This window comes from Micropterus salmoides, unplaced genomic scaffold, assembly GCF_014851395.1.
Source record: "Micropterus salmoides isolate LMB-PRFRI ecotype aquatic unplaced genomic scaffold, ASM1485139v1 Ms_hic_scaffold_16, whole genome shotgun sequence".
Taxonomy (NCBI): Eukaryota; Metazoa; Chordata; class Actinopteri; order Centrarchiformes; family Centrarchidae; genus Micropterus; species Micropterus salmoides.
In genome coordinates this window covers 22341941-22367024 of record NW_024040707.1, presented here as the reverse complement: position 1 = coordinate 22367024, position 25084 = coordinate 22341941, and the positions used below count along the sequence as shown (strand labels likewise).

Below are 25084 nucleotides of genomic sequence, written 5' to 3'. Positions count from 1 at the left end.
CTCATTCATAATAGCCCATTAAAATAAATCTACGTACCTGAAGGTTATTATTATTCCAATCCAAATACCCAAGAATTATGTTGCGCCGAGCACCTGTCTGTTTATTACTGAGCATGCCAAGAGAGTGACCCTCCATAAAAAAAACTAAAAAATCGACCGAGTTTACAGTTGCCTATGATAAACAGCGGTCGGAGATTATTGACTTTTCAGAGAAACAAAATAAACTGCGAGGAAACAGGAGGGAAACTGATTTGCATGCTGTTCAGGGAAGTGTGAGCTTTGCTGAGGGAGACCAAGGAGGAGGTGAAGCTTTCTTTGCGCTGGGAGAAGCAGGGAGGCGGTAGCGCGGTTTGGGCGCACATAAGCGGGAAACCTTTTCCAGATCAGCAGAGGGATAATGTTGAGGGATAAAAGTAATTAACTTGTTCTGTAGGCTACTTAGACTACAAGACAGGTTTGTGTGAATAAAACATAACCCACAGACTAATAAACGATTAAGGGTGAAATAAAAATATGATGGTAACAGATTTTAGGCCATAAAAAAATATGAAAGATAGCCTATTCCAAAGCCCACACAATGCAAAATTCCAAGATGATTAGCCACTTATGCAAAATAGTGTTGCCAATACGGCTGTATTAATTTAGTACACTTGCACCTGCATACGCGCACATACACACGCACACGTCCACACCTATGAGCCCCCCCACACACACACGCACACGCACACACACACACACACACACAAAAAGAAGCGAAAACACAATAATAAACTACATTTCCCAGAAGGCAAAACACAGCAGGCGGATTCTGATTGGACACCACAGGCATGTCGTCATCTACTCATACAAACGAACTAGCAACAGTTGGATCAACAGACTAGGTCCTGAAGACAGTCATGCGAAGAAAAAAAAACGGACTGTAGGACTTTTAACGTTTCTCATCTAATCGACGAATCAACACAATTACCACTAGAGGTAACTTTTTGCCACTGAGCGTGAAGGGAGAGTTAGCTACCTGCTAATGTTGCTAGTAGCGTCAACGATATATGCTAACGCGTTTGTGTTGAATGAGTCTAGTGACAACTAACGTTAACAGCTAACGTTGGCATGTAACAGCCTGTTGGCTTCTCTCTGTCTACTGGCTTGGACATTATCTAATATATTGATAGAAAGACGATAAGATGGCAATAAAGTCGTGATTTAGACGTGTTGTTGTGTTGCTTAATTTTTGTTTAATGTAACGTTAACGTTACCTCTGCGAGCCAGCTGGCTAGCCTAACTTAGCTACCTAAAGTCTAGTTCTTTCTTCTGAGGCTGTGTTTTAAAACGCACTAAGTCAGTTTTTACGCAGGTAAGTTAAGTAGTTCTGCCATATAACGACTCTTCTTGCACGAGGGAAGAAGTAACTGTGCATGTTTACTGTGTGGAGCGTATTTTTTTGGACTTATGGCGCCATCACGTGTTAACATTTGGGAACGACACCAGCTGGGGTGTCAGTCACAACTGCACATCTCTTTAACAGTTAAAGATTACTCAGGGGGTCTTTTTTTAACTGTCATGATCATTTTCATTTTATCTTCTGTAGGAACAGTTGTGATTGTAAGATGAATTTCTCAGAGGTGTTCAAGCAATCCAACCTACTTTGCAAAATTTCCCCAGATGGGAAATATTTGGTAAGTGGTTGACATCTTTTGTTGATAATATTGACAAATTCTTGTTTTGTAGTGTTAGGTTCCTAGTTATAAAATGTCAGTTTGAAGTCATGTTTCTTTGGCTGTACTCCTCAGGCTACCTGTGTGCAGTACAGGCTGGTGGTGAGAGATGTGAGCACCCTGCAGATCCTGCAGCTCTACACCTGCCTGGACCAGATATCCCACATGGACTGGTCCTCTGACTCTCTCTTTATCCTCTGTGCTATGTACAAGAGAGGACTGGTACAGGTAGGCTATGAGAAGTAACAGTAATATGAGGATGTGACTCAGCAGGTATTGTAAATGCTGGTGACCAGTTATATACTTGACAGTTTGCAGTCAATCTTACTCTACTTAATAGTGTTTGTGATGAATACTATAAATGGTGATATGATTCATTCATTGTTATTTTGGATGACAGAAAATGTTTTATGCATTCTTGCCCTTTTAATCAATATAAATGCAATAGTTTCAATATGAAGGCATCTCTTTTGGCTCCAGTAGTTTGTGGTTGTTGTATGCCACTAATATTGATATTGTTTTTAACACTTGTCAATACAAATCACTCGGATTAAACAATAAACTAAGTGGTAAATCATTGAGAGATTAATCCACAAATAAAATGGTTTGTCGCAGCCTTAAAAAACAGTGTAATTTAATTTTGCCTTGGCAAAACAGAATAAGATTTATTTATCATTTGACACGATATGGTTGTGTAATGAGATGAAGTTGTAGCTCCTTTATATACCAAAATGATATACACTAGATAGTCACAAGTCACGGAAATACAACTATTGTACATGGCGGAGTGCTGCTTTTGAATTGAAGAATCCCACAGCGTTAGAGAAGAAGCTGCTCTGAAGTCTGATAGTATGAGAGCAGATACTTCTGAATCTCTTGCCAGGCAATAAAAAAATATACAACAAAAATTTAAAATTTTATATGGTTTTAAAACCTTTTTGGCAGATATTCAAATAGTTCAATGTAATGTCATTTTTAAGATAAAGTAACACTTTTGAGACCGTGAAGCAGAAGTTTGGAAAAGCTACATTATTGATATATATTTAAAAGTATTATCGAGACAATGTAATCTACAGAGCAGGCTTGGAATGTACATGTGTGTGTCTAGGAGATCAATAATTTGTTTAGCTGGAGTTTTGTCTGATAGACAAGAGGCCTTCTTGAAATGGTTTAACATGAGATCAAGTGCTGTCTGGATTTCATTTGCACAGAGTGTATTGTATTGAACTACTGAAAGGCCGTTAATGCCAATAATTCGCTACAGAATTTCGAAATCATTTAATCAAATGTGACAATAAGATATCCTCTTCAGAGTAAACATTCTGTGTCTGCACTTTTGATTTTGTAAATTTCACTTAAATATTGTACAGTTTCTTCAATCATACCCTGTTTTATATCACACCCGTCTCTTATCTTAGAAATAGGTAAACTGTTATTTTGTCTTATCCGTTTTATTTTAGAACACTTAAAACATGTTCTGTTAATGATTAATTCACATTTATGGAAAACAGGGATATTACTTTTGAATGAATGTCCCTACATTTTTAAACTATCCTGAGCAACAGACAGAGCTTATAATAATTATTTTAAAGAGCTGCAGTGGTGAAAACAAATTCTACATACTAGTGTAGGTTCTTGTGCATCACAGGGCAAGTAGCTTACCTTTGGAGGGGTATCCAGCGCCAGTCTTTCATGGTTTCTGATGCTCAAGTGTTTCTTACTGCTTGAAATCAAGTTTTGGGAGATACAGGATGGGTTTGAGGGATTTCATCAGTGATGGCTGATTGCTGTCCTTCTGTCACTCTCTGTGTTTCTCTTCAGGTGTGGTCTCTTGAACAGCCGGACTGGCACTGTAAGATTGATGAGGGCTCAATAGGACTAGTCTCCTCGCGCTGGAGTCCAGATGGACGTCACATTCTCAACACCACTGAGTTCCATGTAAGTGTGAAGCTGGTGCGTGCATGCATTCATGCCCACGGAAGTGTGTTTATGCGTATGCTTGTCTGGTTTCAACTGTTGCTGGCCCGCAAGGAAGGGGGACCTGAAAATAGCCAGACACCAGAGCCTTTCTTGACCGCCCGTACACCCCCTAGCCCCCCAGCCCCACCCGATGCATGTATTCAGCCTGATTTCATAGCTCCCCTCCTGTTAGCGTCCTGTCATACATGGGTCTCAAGTACCTCTGGAACATGGGTGCAATGTGTATGTGTGCTTCCAAGGGCAGGTCTGGTATTTTCTTTGACAGCAAGTCCTATTAATGATGTTCTGTTGCTCAAATAATATAAAATCTACTTCACCAACAGTGAAGCAACAAACACCCAAACCAAAAAAAGCTGTAATATAAAGAGGTGACGAAATTACAATTACAAGATGAAAGCAGTCAATCCAAAACAGAAAGTCAGTAAAAGTGTAAAAAGTATGTTTTAAGAAGTGATTTAATCAGCCAGCTTGAGCTCCTTAGGTAGTTTGTTCCCCAAATCCACTGCCTTTGAGTAAAATGATCTAGATTAGTTAGGTCTAGTTTATTATTTAAAAAAAATACATTTAGTGAAATCCTATAGTTTTCTCAATAAAGTGATATATAAGCACAGGTCGCACTTTGTAGGCAGGCAAAGGATGATCTTTTGGAGATGGTTTTTACACAAGCAAATGTTTTGAGATTTCACTACTCGGTATATAACAGCAGTTTGATTAAAATTAATTAAGGTTATGCAGTGGGAAATTTTAAGTTGAACTTGACTGGGTTGGTGGCGTTTTTGGCCGACGATTAATCAATTCATGTATTGAAGCTCGGCTGACTGGCGGATTTTTTTATGTGTTCAAAAAATTTGATCTTTCCGTACTGCAATAGTCTAATAGGGTGTGACATAGCGGAAATTCTTTAATACCATAAGATTGACACTCTTACTCAACAAGGATAAACCTAAATACTGACAAACTGAGTCATGTCAAAGGCACTGCACATTGTAAAAACTGACTGGCTCATAAAAATAAAAAATATGTTTGGACTTTTTCATACAACAGGCTTATGAAGAAGACTCAGGAGATATTGAGTGTTGTTTTATAAAGGTCTGCAGAATGAAACCCAGTCTAATGAAGAGGTGTTTAGTTCCATTCTATGACTCCTGATTTCTGGTTTGGATTCACTCCATAGAAAGCACGTGTTGTGAGGGCCGAGACGCTGTAGCAGCCACCCTCCGGCCATGTGGAATATGACGGGGGCACCGTGGTGGGGCAACGTTTGTCATGCTGAACCTGACTCCAGGAATCATTTGACAGGTGTTGTGGCCCAACACACGACTGTGTCTGGTCTGGGGAAGGGTGCAGGGAGTGCAAGTGTCTGTGGCATGTCTGCTTTGTGTCTGTCTGCATCTTAAAAAAAATTGAATAGGATAGAAAAGAATGGTGCCTCCTTCCCCAAGGAGATATGGCAACTGCATAGAACAGTATAGCCAAGGTCTTACAAAGTCTGAGTGCGACTTGACTGGCTGTCATCTTATGTTTGAGCACATAAATTATTAGATAGATTATTTCCTAAAACCATCACATGTCTTCATAACCCCTTCGCTCCTGTGATGTTTTGGAAAAACAATTAGTTGATCAACCAAAACATTTATCTGAAACTATTCTGGTAATTGATTGATTGTTTTAAAGTAATTTTTCCAGCAAAAATGTCTTTGTTCCAGCTTCTCAGTTGTGAGCAGTTGCTATTTTCCTTCAACCTATGTCATTGTAAAGTGGAGTTTATGTCAATGTGCAAGCAGTTTCTTGTGGCTCAGGAGGTAGAGCAGGCCATCGGCTGATAACAGGGTTGGCGGCCCCGTCAACATGTCGAAGTGTTGGCAAGACACTGAACCACAAATTGCTTCCGATGGTCAGGCCAGCACCTTGCATGATAGCTCTCTGCCATCAGTGTATGTGAGTGTGTGTGTCAATAAATGAGAGGAAAATTTTAAATGGCTTTGGATAAAAGCTCTACTTAAATGCAGCCATTGCTGTCACTGGAAAATGATATACAAAGGTCAGATAATTCTGCCCTGCTTCATTTAACCTAACACAACCCTTAACCTTTAAGTCACTCTGGGAATGGCAGTTGAATTCTGTTTAGGCAAGCCACTGCAAATCACTATTTCTGGTCAAGAGCTCTGAGAAAACACTGTTGAGCCATCAGACAATAGCTGTCAAGCCCTTGCACTGTGCCTTTAATTATTATATATTAAGACATTATTCCTCATTCATCATTTTCAGGGTCAAATGTTTTATAAGTTATTGATGTGTATTTTTTATGGTGTAATGATGACAGGCTTTTCATGATGTTATCACCTGGCTAAATATGAGCAGGTAGTTAAGCACTTCTTACTGTCACTGAGCATCCTTTTTTAGTTAAGGCTACAAAACAAATTTAACGAAGGCAAAGTAGGCACTGACTACCACATAACCAAGTGGGCCCGCTGAACTTACCTTCACCCCAGCCCAAGATTTCATTAAGGCTGTGCCAGACGGGTGTTCGTGTCAGGTTTGAATTTCTGCCCCACTCATAAACAGCCTGCTATATTAACTTGTTTAGGGACAGCTGCCTGTGGTGTGGATCGTGCCTCTGTGTGTGAGTCTGTGTGTCTATGTGTCAGTAAATCTGCATTGCTGGCTGTGTGTGTGTGTGTGTGTGTGTGTGTGTGTGTGTGTGTGTGTGTGTGTGTCTTTTTGTAGCTGTTGCAATGTGTATTCTTTTTAACCCCAAACAGAATATCTTCAGATCTTGGTGATTTGCAGCAACACAATAATTACATTACACATTAATTAGCTCACAACTGATATTGTAACAGTAGGAGAATGACTAAGCATATAGATCTCTAGTGCTAACAGGGGTTTCAGTGGCAGCCCCAGACAGACTACTGGTGAGCACCTCTTTTCCAGCCAGCAAGAAATGCTCCTGAGCTGCCCCCTAAAAGCTTCAAAGTAGGCATTTATAATAGAATATCGGAGGCGGATGTGTTAAAAAAACAGCTGTTTTAAAATATGGGATGGCGCCATGTCACAGAAAGTTGCACTGCTAAAACCTAGCCTATGTATTGTGATACGTCACGCAAGTAATCTCATATTTGAATTCCTATCATTTATCTTAGGACCTCACAAAATGCCACTCGCACATCCATGTTAATCCACCGTTACCAGCTGAGGGGTGATAAACTGAGGGTGGAAAAACTCCAGCCAAGGACATCATTGAGCTTGACTTCTCTAATGGTTTTTTCATTGTTGGGATCGGATTAGCAATAGCATTCTTGTCCAGTAATACTGGAGCCTTGCTAACGTATAGCATTGTTGGCAACAACGCTACCGGACTAAACTGCAAATGTAGGCAGCTGCTGCACTGCAACATGGGACAATAGCTCACCCATACCGATGTGTGGGCTGCGAGAGGCTCCAGTTCTTTGGTAGAATCATGAGGCTGTAACAGGAGAAATAGGCTATATTGGTTTGAGATGGCTTCCTATGTGGAATGGCTACAGTCTAATCCTCTGCTGACAGATAGGCCTATATGGCATCAAATACACTCGCCCATTCTCTCGCACTCGACTATGCGCGCAACAGGAATGGCTGATAGGTTTTATTCCAGGTTGCTGTCATTAACTTTGGTCTACAACTGATCGTAGTTATCATGTTGCTCACAGGCTGTTGGGAATGTTTCTTAATTCTGTGGTTTTCTTGTTATGAATACTTGCTAATAGATACAAAATGGATGTGATGGTAGAAATTAGCCACAACCGTCCTATTTGGCAGTTTCAAGATTGTCTTGTCATAACATGTCAAGTGACGTTTATTTGTACAGCTCTTAGTTGGAGTCTCAAAGGGCTTCACAACAGCCGCTCCAACCCTTTTTAGAAAACCATCACAACCACCACATCAGTGAAAATGTGAAGGAACCTTAGGAAACATGAGGAATCCTTGTACATAGTAGTGATCAAAACAATACTAAAATAAAAACATGTACTTGACTGTAATTACAGCTGGTACTGATCACCAGTTGCAGTTATTCTAACCACGGCACAGACGTGAACCTTTCCATCTATGATGGATAAACAGCAGCTGTTGTAGTGGAGTTTTGCCTTTTCACACCACCCTCAAACCCCTAGCCCCCATCTCCTGGTTGCTGCTCACCTTTGGTGAGGATACTTCATCTAAAGTGTAGCTTTACCAACCAAGGATCTTATTGCATACCACCCCACATGGAAAAGCATTTCCCACCTATTTTCCTCATGCTGCCCTTCCTCCACCCAGTTTAAAGTTACACTGCCTTTCAGGTCTTGATCTCCCCGCATCCCGTATGTGGTGGGTTCGTGGCATCTAAGACGTGTAAGTGTGTTTGTGTTTGAGCAGTGTTGATATAAGTTGCCATGGCACCATGTCTGAGGGGATGTCCACGAAGCGTGCAGTGTGGTGTTATTACAGGGCCTTCACAGCTGGATGTCTTGACCAAACAGGAGGGTCAACACTTCAGCCCAGTTAGGTGACAGACTTGGCCCAGTTCAAATGTCTGCCTGGACACACTGGATGATGAGAGCCTTGTCACTTCAGTAGTCTTAGCTCTGCAGATTACCAAAGAATAACACAGAATTAAGTGTAGACTTTTGGAGAATAATTTATTATTGTTGTTCTTGATGTGGTCTCGTCTCCAGAATATCTGGCTGTGGGGGTGCTATCAGTTTATAAAATAGTGATATTTTTGTCTGTTTACAAGCTTGTATCGCACAGTTATACACAGCGCTGTGCAACAGTAGAATATGATAGTACAGTGTCATTGTGTTTGTGTGCAGACCTTGGTTTTGTGGGTAAATTTGTAATTCACTTCACCAATTCATTGTTTTGTCATTTTTTGTCATTGCAGTCTTCTTGGCTAGTCTAGATAACCAGTTTAGTTCAAACTTTAATGTTCAAGTCATGATCAAACAGGGCTTCATGCATATTACGTTGGCTTATTGTATGCTGTGAAGGAAGGTCTGAGGGCCATGCATTTAACACCCTAAATGTTGCAGTGCTGTGCTTGCATGCCATTGCTATCTGGATTGTTAGTAATGACTGCTGTCAGAGGTTGTGCTCAAGAGAGAAATAAACCAAACAAGTAATCTCTGTTGTGTGCAGCATCAGGAAAGCAACAGTTGAACCACTGTATGTCAAGCTACAAACTGTTCACAACACAGTGACCTGTAGAAAATGAATGCAGATGTATACTGTTTGTATCATATAAATGTGTAAGTGCATGCATCACTATGTTAACAAAATGTAATGTACTTGTGTACTTGTCACTCTGTGCCTGTTGTTGTTAACAGCGGGATTGCAGCAGCAAACAGCTTTCTCTGTGAACACCTTAACACCTAGGCAACTACACAGTGGTACAGACCGCAGATTCTCTTAACGATTCTCAAAGACTCGTGTGCTCCTTGTTTCTTAAAGGGCAAGATACAACATATCACACTGGGCCTTGGGTAAAAATATGCTGCACTGTTGGCTGAGTGCCACCTGCTTTTGTTGGCATCAATCTTGTTGAAGTGAGACTGGAGGGTATTTGAGTGACTGCTGTCAAAACTGAGCATTAACACATGTGCTCTCTTTGTTATGCCGACTTGTGGCCAGATAGTTATTCTCTGGCGCTGCTTCTCATTTGTGGGAATGCACACAACCTGCTGGCTATGCAACTTGCTGTTAATTTGTCACATTTGTAGCAAACATGTCTAACATTACATCTTGGCTACTAAATGAACTGGTCCTATTTTTCTGACATGTGTCGAGATGTTGTTTTGGATCTGTTCACTTAATAAGTGCTCAAGTCCTTATTTAATTAGTATAATCTCTTTCAATCCTGTCAGTGACCACAACCCTCAAACATATGCATTCATTCCCTGTGGAAAAGACACTGATAGACAACACTCCACACACTTAGAGCCCAATAGGGCCATCCATCTAGCGATGGATGGATTCCATGTCGGTATCTCATATCCCTCATAGAGGTTTATCATAGACCTCTTTAAAGACATAAGGCAATCTGTTCACATCTGTTATAGGGTGCGATGGACCATGCTAGTCTGGGCTGTAGTCTGGATCTGCCTAGCTGATGGACTAGTCTTTGGCTGTAGAGGAGCAGGTAGAGGCCTCTTTAGACTAGTGCCATGTTTCCCAAACTTAGGGTCAGGACCCAAAAAGGGTCGCAGACCCGTTTTTATTGGGAATAAAATACATAACAATGTTACAAAATGTAAATATGTGAATGAACGTTCTTCTTTTCTACACTGGTCTGTTCAGCTCAGATGCTGTGAGGTTTTCTCTCTTTTCTCCTTAACTTCTTATGTCCACATTCATACATTGATTCATACATACATTTTTAATGTCTGTAGCCTGTGATCTGTCACTGTCGATTCTACGATGTCCAAACAAAACTACAAGGACAAGTTTCTTAATGTTGACTTCAAACGAAACTTGTACATTTCATATACATTTTAAATTTATTGTTGTGTCCTTTATCCGTAATTTGTAAATGTAGATTTGGGTCCCAGGGAGACACCAGATTTCTCTTTTGGGTCTTGAGCTAAAAAAGTTTGGGAACCAGTGGGCTAGTGGCTTGGTTGATTGATCTATCATTAGGCCACTATTGATAACCACACCCCATTTTCACCTGGTATAAAAATGCGATATGTGTCTGCTGAAGTTATCCGGATATGGAAAAAGGCATGTGAATGCGTTGTGATAGCAATGTCATCGCATCTGCCTGACTACATCTGGAGTCAGTCTCACTCTCACTGTGTTCGGATCTTAGGTGGGCATAAACACAATCCGTACAACGTGCAGGGATCCATATGCAGCATAACATTTTAGCCTACAGATATTTGTTTTTAGCTAACATAAAATATTGCAAGCGAGAAGGCTTAAAGAGACGGCCTTCTTGCCTGATGAAAGACTGATTATGTGTCTATTCTGTGCCATGAAAAGATGCGTTATTCAACAGAACTATGAAAGCAATACTGTCGGGAACTGAATGATATAAAAGAAACAACTGTCTGTGTGTGTGTGTGGAGGTGTGCTCATCTGTGCAGCTGATCTGCTGTTCTGCTGTTAACAAGGCATAATTTATTACAGACTGCAACACACTGGGACAAAGCGGCCTGTAAAACCACTGTTTGCTTCAAAATCTGAACAAATGTGTAAGCAACATCACAAAATGCCCCTGCGTTGTTTTGCATTTTGTGATTTTTAAACGATGGATTGATGAAATAATCTGTAGAAGCTTCGAGTACTAAAATCATCGTTAGCTGCAGCCCTATTTTGAGCCATGTATCATATTGTGAAGTACCCTATGATTCCCACTCCTAGTGCAATTGCACAATCTGTTTGTCGTTTAGAGGGCACTGAAAAGGTTATTTTTACCTGTCCCGTTTAGTACATAACTTGGTCTTTAATAACCAAATTTAAAGGATTGTTTGTGTAATGTGTTTATGTTAAAAACTGAATATTGTTAATGGATGATTTGAGCTGCCTGGCAGTTTGGTGTGCTTGTCATACTTTTACTTGAAGATAATCCATAATGTTTTTTTGTTTTTTTCTCTTGACAGCTGAGAATCACCGTCTGGTCTTTGTGCACCAAAGCTGTGTCTTACATCAAGTATCCCAAAGCATGTCAAAAAGGTCAGTATGGAAATAATATTGTTTTATTTGTTTGCTCATGGCTTATGAGTGTATAACCCTATTACCAGTAGTACCTGAGGACAGAGCCAATGGTCTGAGTGCTTTGGCGTGCCCCATGAATCACATGCTGTTCTTTACCTTGTGGCGCGACCCTGGGTATGTGGCCAAACTATGGTCCTCTTTGCTGACAGCTGTGCCCCTCTTCAGTAAATGGGGCATGCTCTTCATAACAGGCCTGTCAGCAGCTTGGAGAAAAATGATTGTCTATGACTCTCCCCATTTTCCACATGCAATACCATGCCCTTCTGCTACCCATGTATCCTTACAGCCGTCATATAAATAATATAGCCATGATAGTTGCATACCACCGACCTGCTGGTGCCAAAGTATCACATAATTATATTGGATGAAATAACACAGGGAGACAGAAAATTACAAATTCAGTTATTAGAATAGATAATAGAATAGCCAATACACATAGATTGATTATTTGAACATTTTATTGTTGAATATTTTTTAATTGTGTCATTCACCTGAGGATTATAATCAACCTTAATGAGTGCTGATTAAAGTGGCCCAAAATTGAATATTAAAACTGTTATGGTTGTTTGATTCGTGCTTTTCAATGACTGTACTATACTACAAATTACATCTTTCGTCCATCATCTTTCCCCCGCAGGTATAGATTTCAGCAGAGATGGCTGCTATATGGCCTTGGCTGAACGCCGTGACTGCAAAGACTATGTTAGTGTCTTTGTCTGTGACGACTGGCATTTACTCAGGGTAAGTAGACATTAGAATTTTACTTGAGTTTTATGACCATTATTAATATACATTTAACATTTGAGTATGCTAAGTAAGCAACAGTGGGAAGAAACCTAAATTTAGATGATCAAGAAAAGATGCACAGTTTCAGCCTGTGACAGAAGGAATATCATTTAGTATAAACAAATATAATTTGCTTTACAGATATGATGTACATCATGATGTAATATCTTCACTGCCAAATAGACCGCAAATAATCATTGTTTGAAATTGTCACTGACCAAGATGGAGAGAAAATCTTCATCATTTGAAATGCCTATGGCTAACAAAATATTTGATTTTGCCTTGATGACATGAAAATTATACATTTTTGTTATTCCTTTTCTTTAGTATGAACATGTGCAAAGAAAGGTACATGTGTTTTATTTCGATAAATATGTAGTGTAAATAAATTGAATTTAACTCTGTCACAGCATTTTGAGACTGAGACACAGGACCTGGCGGGGTTGGAGTGGTCTCCCAATGGCTGTGTGCTGGCAGTGTGGGATAGCTGTCTGGAGGTAAGTCGTTTGCCTTAGATTAGATAACACTTATTGATCCCCGGAAGGGACATTCACATATTATGCTTGTACAAGAAATTGAAGAGATGGGTAACAGATAAACTTTACTGTACACTAATGGAGTTAAATTCATAGGATCAGATGTTTTTGCTTATCGTCTGTATTGAATTTAACAATGAAGTACATCATCAGTTGAGAATGTACCACAATTTAGTAGGACTAGCAACAGACTACTTCTACTATGCAGAAAATCTGAGTGTAATAAGTGACACACTTTGTGTGTCTTTCACGGAATCATCTCTTATTGTGAGGCGGCCTTATTGTCATAGTACGGCAATACTTCAATTTACAAAGCCTAGTGGGGACATAAAGAGGATGAATGGATAGTACTACTGTTCTGTGTGTGTTATCTCCACAGTATAAGGTTTTGCTGTATTCTTTGGACGGCCGGTTGCTGTCAACCTACAGTGCCTATGAGTGGTCACTGGGTGTCAAATCTGTGACCTGGAGCCCCAGCAGCCAGTTCCTGGCCATTGGAAGCTTTGATGAAAAAGTATGGACAAACACTTAAAAATGGTGGCTGCAGATATCACATTAACTAACACAAAGTCAAATTAAACATTGTAAAGCCACGTCTTAAAAGAGAACTCCACCGATTCAGCATTGCACTTCTCTAACATTGTCGGACTCACCATGGACAGTTTTTACAAAAAGACACAACTGAAGCAGCTGTTAACAGACTTTGATGTGTACAATTGGTGGAGTTCCCCTTTAAGAAATGGATTCACTCATAGTATAAACTTAAGTGTCAAACTTGTTTGTATCTGGACCATGATTTGTTGTGTGCATTTGTCAGCACAGTAAAAAGTAAATCACAAGGCTTTAATATTCTCATGCCAGGTGCGTATCCTCAATCATATCACGTGGAAGAAAATCACACAGTTTGAGCATCCAGCAACAATCAGCAACACAAAAGCTGTGAGTATTTTCTTCATGATGAGCTTTGAAGGCATTGCAGTTCAATAATTTACTGTTTGTTGTTTTTCTAGGTTGTCTATAAGGAAGTGGAGAGAAGGCCAGCTGTTGGCAGTGAAGACCTGTCGCTGCACAACATTACAATTGGCACCACCCTCTTCAACACCCAGAGCAAATGTATGTAAGCGTTTGACATTATTCAAAAATACTCTAAGCAGTATTTGACTAAAACTACTGAGGTCAAGTAACCGACTTGGTCTAATCGCAAGCTCTCATTTGTTGTGATGCCTACTCCAGATGAGATCTGCCCCCCACCAGTCCAAATTCCTGTGGTCAAACCAGACCCAGACAGAGCCAACCCCAAGATTGGTGTCTCTACTTTGGCATTCAGTTCAGACAGTCGCTATCTAGCCACCAAAAATGGTAAAACTTCACACAGCTGTTCACTTTTATCTTCATGGTGAACCCAAGGAAACTGTATTAAATGTAAATATCCATGTTCCCACATTTGTGGTCTTAAACATCCACTTTAATGTTAACTTATTTTTGCTAGAATGCTAGTTTCATTGCTCTATAAGCTGAGAGTGCCTTTGAATGAGTATCTGTGTTTCTCTGACTATAGACAACATGGCCAGTGTTGTCTGGGTGTGGGATATGCAGAAGATGAGCCTGGAGGCTGTGCTTGAGCAAACATCGGCTGTGCGTTGCTTTCAGTGGGACCCGCGACGCCCCCGGCTGGCACTGTGTACAGCCAACACCAAACTCTATCTCTGGTCCCCGGCAGGCTGCGTTTCCGTCCAAGTCCCCACTGAAGGTAACATGCTCAGTCACTAAGAGCTGTAACTGTCAAGTAGCTGGACTACACAGCTCCTGCCAGTGCACACTAATGCCCTTCCCATCAGGTTATTTAAGCTTTACATGGCAACTTCTGCACACTGGTAGCAAGAGGTCACTCTTTCAGTTTTTCAAACAAACCTGGAACTCATGTTTCATAAGTAAAGCTGTGTTAAAAACCACATACTAACAACACCCTGAAATATTCTCATGTGACTGCATGACATGATGGTCGTTATTCAGACATCACGTTATTTTTTCCCCACACCAATTTCCGACAATTCGTTTTAGTCCTCAGGTTGGCTTGTACAACCGCCGTTGGTTTGGTTGGTTAGGGTACAGAGTACAGGACTAAATGCAAAGCTGATCTCCATAAACCAAGTGAGGGTTGCCGAAAATCTGGTGGCAATAAAAATAACGGATGCAAGAGATGCAAAGCATTTTCGAGCAATTATGTATGTCCAGTAAACTCACCGTGCATACTCTTGCACTAATTCTCTAATTCCTTCTAATCTATTATACATTCAGGCATTTCGTGCGTACATAAAATAAATTGGAACGCACTTCATTCTAAATATGATGTCATACTTAATATGAATAGTACATTGTTAAGTGATTCCAAACACAGTCTTTGGTTTGATTCCATTGAAATGTTTGCAAAGGTCAAGAGTTAGGTTTTGCCCCTGATTTTCAAATGTTTCCTTCCTGTGCAAAGATATCCCACCAGTGATTCAAAGCAAACAGAACAAATCTGTGGTCTCTCAATGCACAGTGATTTGATTTACTGTTTTTCATCACACTCGCCCCTCTTTCTATCCTGCCAGGTGGTTTTCAGGTCCAGTCACTAAACTGGCATTGCAGTGGCGACTCTCTGATCCTGCTCGGAAAGGAGCAGCTGTGTTTGTGCTACATGGACACTAACCAGGAGGACAAGTAAAACACACAAAAACAGATCCCCAGAAAAATTGTTTAGGCCTGTCCGCAATACATACTTGGTGTGTTATGGTGATGACCAAAAGACTGGTGGGAACAGTTCTCACCTTTCACATGTTGAACTGTAGCTGCTCACCAGGTTGTTAAGGCCCTCAGTGCAGGTTCCTTTTCTTGAAAACATGGAAACCTGACAAGACCTTCCTCCTGTGTCCATTGACTGAATAAATATCACTCTTTAAATAACCAAATGCACACTGAAGCACTAGTTTCAAACACTGTGAGAAGATAGAGGTTTACAAAGATTTATATATTTCACTGTTAACTATTTTTTATGTGTTGTACCTTGGAATTGTGTAATTATTTTGAATAAATTTTTTTGTAAATACTGCATCTTAATGCAAGTTGCTAACATTTGTGTATCAACTTTTTTCAGTGTATCAACAAGTTTGTGTACTCAGCCCTGGGTAACTTCCAGACACACTAGTGTTTTTCAAGCAAAAGAAAAACAATGACCAATGCCTCTCTGCATAACATGTATGTATTTGTAATGGTAAAGCAATTACAAGAGGTGCAGCAGGATTGAAGAGGGTAACTAAAGTTGCAGACACAATTCTCTTTCTCTACAAATGACTTTGCCTTAAATTCAGAAAAAGGTTAACCGTTGCATATTCAGCAGATGAGTTAGTGGATGATTGACTTTTTTTATCTGAAGAATACATTTGCAGCTTATTGGCCTTCTTGGTACCTCAAAGGGTTCCAACTCCTCACCGTTTAACATGAAGCTTCACCAAACTGTTTGGTGGAACAAAGAAATGTGACAGGTTTTTCTATGTGTATTTTTAAAGCATTGTATACTGTGCAGGTCCTAATGACACATGCACCAAACAAGTACTAAATACTAAATATTAGGGCAGTAATACAGTACATGCCAAGAGGCGTCATTAGTCTATATGAAATCCCATTTATAAAAGCTTGAATTATACAGCAACTCAAACTGCAGCTTAATCAATTTGTTGCAGTCCTTGACAATATGAACATAATGTAAAAGCACTTAATAATGACCAGAGCAGAGGCCATGGCTAGAACATGTAGGCATTTATTATTCTCCATTGTGGCGACTGCGCTACAAATATACAGAACAAAAAGTAAGCCTTAACATCGTTTGTAATAACGAGTTAATCACTATTAAAATGCTTTAAATGGCAATGAAATATTCATTTTCTAGAAGCATTCATGAGTTAAATGCATCAAAATAACAACATAACAGAAAAATAAAACCTAATTAGTATTTACAAATCTATTTAAGGATAAACCTTTAAAAAACATCTAGCGTGCAAACTCAGCGTGCAGGGAACATGCATAACAAGGTACAACCAGAAAAAGGCATTTTTCAGCATCAATGCCTTTGGTGGCACAATAATTTTAAAAAAAAATCTGCTAAATCCTGTTCACAAGATACAGTATGTGGTTAACGAACTGATGCAAAGCTTTATCATCATGTATTTAATTTTGTAGCCCCAAAAAACCACTGCAGAGTTTCATGCAGCTAAGGGGAAATGTGTGCCTAAAATAAATGCAAGTTGCAGGAGCTTTTTAAGGCAACTTACAAAAATAAAAACATGGTTTACAAGTTCATGTTTCATAAGACATCTGTAAGATACAAGAACATTTTAGCTATCATAGCTAATGCAGCTCTCCAAGTGGCACATCAGCTCCCTACTCTGGGCAATGACAAAGTTTAGGCAAATGTAAGTGAAAAAGAGGCAAAGGTCACAACATGTAATTTGTCATTTCCACTGAACAAGTTTCATAGATTCTGAAAAGTGCATTACAGTTGTCATTTTCCACAAGTAACACAGCTGATCACAGAGCATACCAGTGCAGATCCTGGAAGAGTTCTCCTATTAGTAACATTTATCACAATAATCATGTGACTTGATCATTAAACTCAATCCATCATCTATTCGGTTCCATCAAGTTACCCTATGATCTAAATAATGCAATCCTTCATTTCACACAATATAAATGTAGCAAATATGAAACATGCTCTTGGCTGATATTAACGGTTTCATTACATATTTCACTGCTCTTGTCTGGGTGGCCTTTTTTTGCTGCATAACAAAGTACAACTTTAACCCTAAAAAACCCAACCCTGATGTTCGCCTTCCTCTACCAAAATCTAAACAATCACATTAGTTAGGACACAATAGTCAGTCAATCAGTTGTTAAATAAGGAGCATGAGACTGCAAGAAGCTTAATCTAGAATTGGAAGGCATTGCAGTTCAATTATCTAGAATAATAAATTAATGCTGTGCTGTGTCCTTTCTCTCCAACTTGCGTCACATGGGCATACACTCCTGAGGGCCCATGTGGGTATGGCAGATCTGCAAGCAGCTTGTTGAAGGAAAGGGACTGGGGGGGGGGGCACAAAAACAAATGAGTTGACAGTCTATGCAGCGCTGCGCATCATTTACCTACAGTAGGCTGACCACTTGTCTGTAACACCAACTTAAGGAGGTGTGGACATCTCATGGGCTCAACTTACACACACAGATTGTTTGCGCATTACACTGTAGTGGAGCGACACCTCCCCTCAGACAGCACAGTGTAACACAGATACATGGGTTGAACTCTGTTGTAGTTTGGAGGGACTGTGGATTTTAGAAGCCGATCTTGCCACGGGTCATGGAGTAGCCCAACTTGGCCTCATTGTTGATAAAGGACATGATGCCCAGATAGGTCTCGATGAGCAGGGGTCTCTCCAGGATCAGGACACCGTTGGCCCGACCGGGAATGGGGTGCTCCTTATGGGCTTTCTTCACTGCCTGCACCAGCTGTGTCCGGAAGTTGTCCAACTTGGCAAGTACAAGAAAAAGAACATAAAAACCAGAACACCCCTTTAAAAACTTCCAGTCAATGATGGTTGGGTTTTGTTTTGTTTTTTCACTTAGTATGCAATTTATGTCATTGTCAAACACTCAATGTCTAGAATGAAAACAACATCTGGACCTGCTCTCAGATGTGGCATAATGGATATGATTATACTTTACAGCTAAAATGTACTAACTCCATTTTTTACATGTAGCAATGCTAATGAATATGTATGAGAAAATGCAGTCATATACCAAGATACTGTTGTTGCCTAGCCCATCAAGAAATAAACAAGACCGCTTGAAAATAACTGTTCATACACAAAGTCATGGTTACAATGTTTCAATATATATGCATAACTGTCTTTCTTTCACGGGATGAATTTCAATTTAAGGCAGCATATCAGTATTGTTTTCAGTTGGACTGGCTGCTGGAGTGGTTGCTGTTTGCTGCCTGTTGCGCATGAATGAACTGCTGAACCAGTGGTCACCATTGTTTGTCTTGTGAAAAGCCAACACAAGTATCTTTCATTTCAAGCTTTAAATCCTCAGATGTCAAGCACGCCAAATAATCCATTAGAGGAATGACTCAAAATGCATTTTTAGCCATACTTAACTGAAGGGACTCTACCTGACAGAGAGAGGCCACTTTCTCATCAGCGTGGGCCATGGGGTGCTCTGTGAAGGTGGCGTAGGGCATGTCGGTGGACCAGGGGTTCCAGCGGTTTAAGAACGAGGCCCGGGGACGTTTGTCCCACTGGACCCGAATCCCGTAGCCTTCTCTCCTGTAAGAGAAAACAACAGCGTCAGAGCAGTGTGACTTTAAATCAGCCAGCACCACCTAGCTGACCCACATAGAGAGAAAGCCCAATCAGAATTCATACTTTTTGTATTAATTCATTTTTAATCTCTTCCCATTCTAAAATAACAATAATACTACCACCAATACAGAACTCGCACCGTATAAGGAAACAGTTACGACTAAACAACAAAACCACAGCTGCAATATTAAATGATAGCTCATGCCACTTGCATACTTGAGAGTAAAGACTAATTTGCTGTTGGCAGACTAAAATGTGTTGCCGTACTTGTTCAGGGATTTGGGCGGGAACTCAAACTCGCCCACTGAGATGGTGTCTACAGCGTTGAGCGAGATCCGGACTACCTGCTGACACAACAGGTTGATGAAGTCGTACTTGCACACCAGCAGCGACCTGCACACACACCCAAAAGATGTCAAATCGCGTGTTAACAGACGCTTTGGCCCAAAAATTTACACCATACATTTTTTTATATCATTTGATATAGATAAGGATCATGATAAATTTCTTTCAAGATAAAAAAGCTGATTTTTGCACCCGGGTAAGAGTTTAAGAAACCAGATGGTTAATTGTAGTTTTAAATTTTTGTTTATGGGCAGAACATTACAAACACTTGCCAAGCAGTGGATTATTTAACAAATCTGAGGCAGAACATTCAAAACAATAAAAGTTATTAGTTTAAGTGTATTTGACATTTCTGTGATAATTTTCTGAGTCATTTCCTTGCAATGTTGATTACCCACATAGTTCGCCAAATATTTTTTGACAAACGGCTTAATTTTGTGCTCAAAGTTGGAAAAAGTTGCTTAGTTGTTAAAACGGGGTTGTGACGTATAAGTCATACGTCATTCTCCAAGCTTGCGCAGGCGCACTGTCACGCTTCGTTAAAAAACTGTCACGCCTCGTTAAGTCAGAGCATCAAACCGATATTTATCGTGTCATTTACTTAGAACTTACAGTAGGTATGTCTCTCTCTGTCTGATTGTTGGTTTGTCTTTCTAGTTTAGTTAGCCAGGTGTAACGTTAGTTAGCTAGCATAGTTATTGCAGAAAGTTAGCTAACACTGTTTGCTAAAGGGTCTTCATGTTATTTCCCTTCTCTTGGTTTAGTGTGCTGTTCACTTTCATTATAGCATTTGTGCGTGCGGTGTTGGAGGAAAGATGAAAACGCGTCGCACTTTCACCTGCCACCATCTTATATACAGTCTGCAACACGCATTTTACTGACGGCCGTTTTACCAGTGCATCGGCGGAGACACCCCCCACACCCCCGCGGTAAAGTAAGCGCACCATAAAAAGTAGTGGGAGTTATCGTGTGCAGTGCGTGACAAGACCATCGACTGTATGATTGATAACAGCTGATACGCGCACATTAGTTTCTATCATGGGTAAGTAATAGCTACTCCTGCCAGACAGTAAACCTTACAGTGCAGTGATGTTATAACAGCATATCGTTAGTGAACATTACAGCCGATCAGTTTTTGGTTGATCGACTATTAACAACACCCCCATTCTCTGTTTGAGAAAGAATGTTAACCAAAAACGGCAGTTAAAACTGGCTGGAGGGGGGCTTTAAGTAAAATGTTTTCATACCCTTTTTCGCAACAAAATAAATATCTTAATAGAAAAAGTGAGTTTGTTATTCAAAATAATTAAATCAAACATTTATTGAACATTTATTTTAGTGTTATTGAGAATATATATCGTGGTTATGTTTTATTGCCCAGCCCTAGTTCTGCTGTAGGTATATTTCCTCAAAGATATGAGTCAACAACATTTATTGTTTGACTTACCTTTCAGTTATAAGCACCAGTCTCTCCCTCTCATTGTTCCAGTGGTCAACTCTGTAGAAATGGACAAATATGCCAGCTACTTTTAGACAGTCACAAAGAACAATTTGAAACCAGGCCTAAAACATTTCTCATTTACTGAGTTGCATGGTTAAATAAAAGGTAAATATATAAAACTTCAAGGTGAGGAGGAATAAGTATCAAGTCTTTGGCACCCATTTGTTTTCATGTAGCACACAAATATGTGGGTAAGCAACTAGAGGGAAAACAATATCCTAAAAAAACATCTCATTGTTAAACATTCAGTCTGTAGCCTTAATAAATCTCCAGCTGACGTGTCTGTATGTGTATGTACTTGTTTGTAAACCCTGCAGTGCACACAGCAGCTCATTCAAACAGTTGCCTCATATTTCAGGCAGATAATAAAACAGTCGCATGCTGCTGGGATACTTACTCAGCTAGCAGCCACACGCTGAGCACTTCTCCATCCTCGGAAGGCAGAGCCACAGTCCTGATGTCGCTCACGGCCTGCTCAATGGTACCTGGCTGAGATCAGCATCACACAACCGTCAATCGTCAGCATCATCTCAGACATGCCCCTGTCCCATTCCTTCCTGTAATACTCTGTGGGAGCTTCTGCAATGCACTGCTACTTAAGCGTGGTAAATCAGTGGTCGTGTTTGTTTACCACAAGCACCTTTAAGAGCATTAGTGTAGTTAAGGGGGTTATTTTGAAGGGACACACGCATAGTCTCGGCCTTGATGCCGACTAACGCAAGCTGTGATCTATTATGCAGCAACTTACCCTGAACACGAAATAGTCCTTCACTTTGGCTTTGATTGTGGGGTTATGCACATGAAAAGGCGTCAGGGTTTGTAACGGGGGGCAGCAGGCAACGGAGGCTCCGTGTCCGAGGCTTCTTCCGGCCTCCGGCGGCGTGAAGGCAACCTCGACTCCCTCCTCTGTTTCTGCAGGGTGGAGAATCGCAGCGCCCGTACTCTCCGGCTCCATCGTGTCGTTCAGCTGAAGCATCGTGACAGCAACAGACGCTGAGCGGGGAGCGTCCGGACAAGGTGCGCCAAGCGTTAAATTAGAAAACGTCCTTTGGAGGGTGCAGACTCACCCATTGCGCATGTAGGCTATAATGTTTTGATTCTGAGGGCTGGGAGGAAGTAGTGCCCTCCTGCTTCACTTCCCCTTTTTAATTTCCTTCCTCTTAAAGGGACATAATGTTTTTAACCGAGCTCCATAAACAGGAGTTTAGAGTTGATGAGCCCACTTTTCATAATTATCTGTTGTATGATTACTACAACTATAATAATCTGAAGTCGGCTGTAATGGTAATAATAGTTTGCTTGTAATCGAAAGTCTAGCATTTGGACGATGGACAGATAAATAATATAATTTCTCATGATGCAAGGGAAACAGCATTTATGAAAATTCAGTGAGTTTAATAGCAAGTATTGGTTGAAGTAGTGGAGTGGAAGTAAGATGTCAAGTGTGTTATTCTGCACCATATACTTCAGAAAGCAGTGACACATAAACTCAGAATTAGGTTTAGTGCTGTATGTTATTAGGATGTTTTTCATGTAAACACAGACTGAAAACAAAAAAGATTCCTTCATTCACACCATGTTTGCAAAGTGGCTTGACCACATTCAGAATCAGATTCAGAATAAGCTTTTTGGCCAACTGTGTATACAAGGAATGTGATTCCAGTTTCCCGTTGCTCTCAATGTTACACACTTCCAAGAAAAGTTTTCAGGGAGATGGACAGAAATAGACATACAGCAAAAAACAAGTAGGCTACAACAAAGCTGTACAAAGATAAGTGAATAAGTGAAAACAAACATTTAGCTATAATATGCATCGAAGTAGAGATAAAAAAATAGAGACATATATATATATATATATATATATATATATACATATACATATACATATATATACATACATATACATACATATACATATATACATACATACATATATACATACATATACATATATATACACATATATACATATATACATATATATACACATATACATATATACATATATATATATATATATGTATATACATATATATACATATGTATATATGTATGTATATATACATATATATACATATATATATATATATACATATATATATATATACATATATACATATATATATATATATATACATATATCCATACATATATACACATATATATATATACATATATACATACATATATATATATACATATATATGTGTAATTTTAGTAGTGTAGGTTATCAAAAGTTAAAATCAGTGTTTAAAACCCCCTCATGACTGATGAATTAATGATTTTATTTGATGATTGAAAACACACAAAACACTGCACTGCAGTTATTACATACATTAAAAATAAATCGCACATGTGTTAAAACAACCAGACAGCAAGTGAAGACAACACAATAAACATATATATGTATTTATATACTCAAATGATAAAACTGGCAGATTCTAGATCCATATATTTGTCATCCTCATTGAAATTTAAGAGTGTAATCAGTGAAAAACTTGATATCAAAAAAACACTGAAGGTGTAGTAAAAAAATATTATCATCCCTACCTCTATTCAGATAGAGACCTCCCTTAGGTTGTCAATTGAGATAAGCCAAGACTTACCAGAAACCCATGTTAGATGAGTAATAAAGAGCATTTTTCTCTCTTTCTCTCTTTTTACATCCTCAATAAATCCAGCAAAAAAGTCCTTTGAAGAGCAACAACATGATACAGAAACATCCACTGGCAGGCAGCAGCAGTCATGTGTACAGTTTATGTGATCTTTACCACAGACTCATTTTTCCTGACACATTGAGATACTGAGTATAAACTGTGTCTTGCAAAACCAAAGAAGTGCTAAACTAGTAATTTCATTCACACCTGTAACAACAGCAATTTAAAATTTGAATGTTAAAGTTTAGCAACCTAATCTTTGAAAGGCAAATTACAAACATCTCAAAAGAAATTAAGCATAACCTACTCATTTCAAATTTACAAGAAATCTAATAAAACAGATGCAGCAAACTTCACATGCACTCAGTGATACTGCCAGACTTCCTGTTCTGTATTACAACCTGGTCTCAGACAAATAGTACATACATACATACATACATAATTTCTATAAGTAAGCACTGACGGTAACGGAAATTCGTATCACCATTGCAGTATAGTTAAAAAGCACCATCTTTTGACCAATGGGACCAACTAATATTCATTCATTATATAAGATCACTCACAATCTTGGGCCACCATCTCTTAAACAATTTGTAACAATCTATAGCGGTGGCTCAAGGTTAACAAGAGCCTCCTTTAGAGGGGACTTCTGTGTTAAATTTCGTTCCACAAAGGTTGATCACACCTTTTCAGTTCAGGCAGCGAAGACTGTGTGGAACTATCAGTTACGGAATAATGAGGCCAGTGGATGTTTCTGTAACATTATGTTGTTGCTCTTCAAAAGCAATACTTTATTACCCTGCTGTATTTATTGAGGAAGCAACGATAGTAAAATGTTCTTAGTTACTGATCTAACTTGGGTTCTGATAAGTCTTTATTTCAGCCAATTAACAACCTGAGGGAGGTCACTCTATCTGACAATTCCATCAATGTTTAAACTGGTAGGGATGATGTGGTTTTTTTTGTTTGCTACTCCTTCAATGACTTCATGACTATCAAGTTATTCAATGTTTACACTAGAATACAAATTTTAGTATGATGACAATTGTCTATATAGTACAGTCCCTGAAATTACCTAGACATACACAGCAGTGTGAATTTAGGTAGAAGGTAAATTGATTTTAGGATAGAGGACTACATTGCAACGTCCAGGTACTAATAGATCATTTAAGTCTGTGTGCTGTGTCTTCAGTATTGTTTTCCAGATGACATGCACAAAGTAATAAGTGTTACCTAATGGATCGTCTGCAAATGTCTCCTATAACAATTTCTGGTAATGATTGATCAGCATAAGACACTATTTAAGGCTGGAGTTAACACAGAAACTACAAAATAGAACTGCATAGACTGCCACTTTCAGAATGTGTCTTCCACTCTTGCTCCTGATCTGCTCTCTCTCCACAGCTCAACTCCTTCAAACAGAGTCTGACAGCGAAAT

At 39.5% G+C, this 25084-nt stretch overlaps 3 protein-coding genes across 3 annotated transcripts in view; 1 reads left to right on the top strand and 2 right to left on the bottom strand.

Annotated features, from left to right (window-relative positions):
- Window positions 1-3533, bottom strand: part of tp73 (tumor protein p73) — a 30476-nt gene extending 26943 nt beyond the window's left edge. Inside the window, exon 1 of the mRNA XM_038722884.1 lies at window positions 3375-3533. Within this exon, the coding sequence (XP_038578812.1) occupies window positions 3375-3406 (32 nt within the window). The 5' untranslated portion in view covers window positions 3407-3533. The remainder of the gene's footprint in view (window positions 1-3374) is intronic.
- Window positions 825-15860, top strand: wrap73 (WD repeat containing, antisense to TP73). Its single transcript, XM_038722886.1, has 13 exons — window positions 825-975; window positions 1586-1673; window positions 1788-1940; window positions 3534-3650; window positions 11312-11384; window positions 12064-12167; window positions 12623-12709; window positions 13128-13262; window positions 13610-13687; window positions 13759-13861; window positions 13982-14107; window positions 14307-14498; window positions 15343-15860. The coding sequence occupies exons 2-13, from the start codon at window positions 1605-1607 to the stop codon at window positions 15453-15455; spliced, it is 1350 nt and encodes a 449-aa protein (XP_038578814.1). The 5' UTR covers window positions 825-975; window positions 1586-1604; the 3' UTR covers window positions 15456-15860.
- Window positions 15861-16529: 669 nt separating this feature from the next.
- tprg1l (tumor protein p63 regulated 1-like) lies at window positions 16530-22110 on the bottom strand. The gene is made up of 6 exons (XM_038722887.1): window positions 21738-22110; window positions 21387-21478; window positions 20936-20986; window positions 19411-19536; window positions 18954-19107; window positions 16530-18307 (listed from the first exon to the last, which is right to left on the bottom strand). Exons 1-6 carry the CDS (start codon window positions 21963-21965, stop codon window positions 18113-18115), a joined length of 846 nt encoding a protein of 281 aa, XP_038578815.1. The 5' UTR covers window positions 21966-22110; the 3' UTR covers window positions 16530-18112.
- Window positions 22111-25084: the final 2974 nt, after the last annotated feature.

What these genes read in the sequence shown, in the direction of transcription:
- tprg1l (XM_038722887.1), bottom strand. Translation starts at nt 21,965, where the DNA reads ATGCTTCAGCTGAACGACACGATGGAGCCGGAGAGTACGGGCGCTGCG. An exon ending in CTGGTGCTTATAACTGAAAG is followed by an intron (nt 19,537 to 20,935) that starts GTAAGTCAAACA and finishes GTGTGTGTGCAG; the next exon opens with GTCGCTGCTGGTGTGCAAGT. An exon ending in AAGTGGCCTCTCTCTGTCAG is followed by an intron (nt 18,308 to 18,953) that starts GTAGAGTCCCTT and finishes GTACTTGCCAAG; the next exon opens with TTGGACAACTTCCGGACACA.
- wrap73 (XM_038722886.1), top strand. Translation starts at nt 1,605, where the DNA reads ATGAATTTCTCAGAGGTGTTCAAGCAATCCAACCTACTTTGCAAAATT. An exon ending in ACAAGAGAGGACTGGTACAG is followed by an intron (nt 1,941 to 3,533) that starts GTAGGCTATGAG and finishes GTTTCTCTTCAG; the next exon opens with GTGTGGTCTCTTGAACAGCC. An exon ending in ACGACTGGCATTTACTCAGG is followed by an intron (nt 12,168 to 12,622) that starts GTAAGTAGACAT and finishes ACTCTGTCACAG; the next exon opens with CATTTTGAGACTGAGACACA.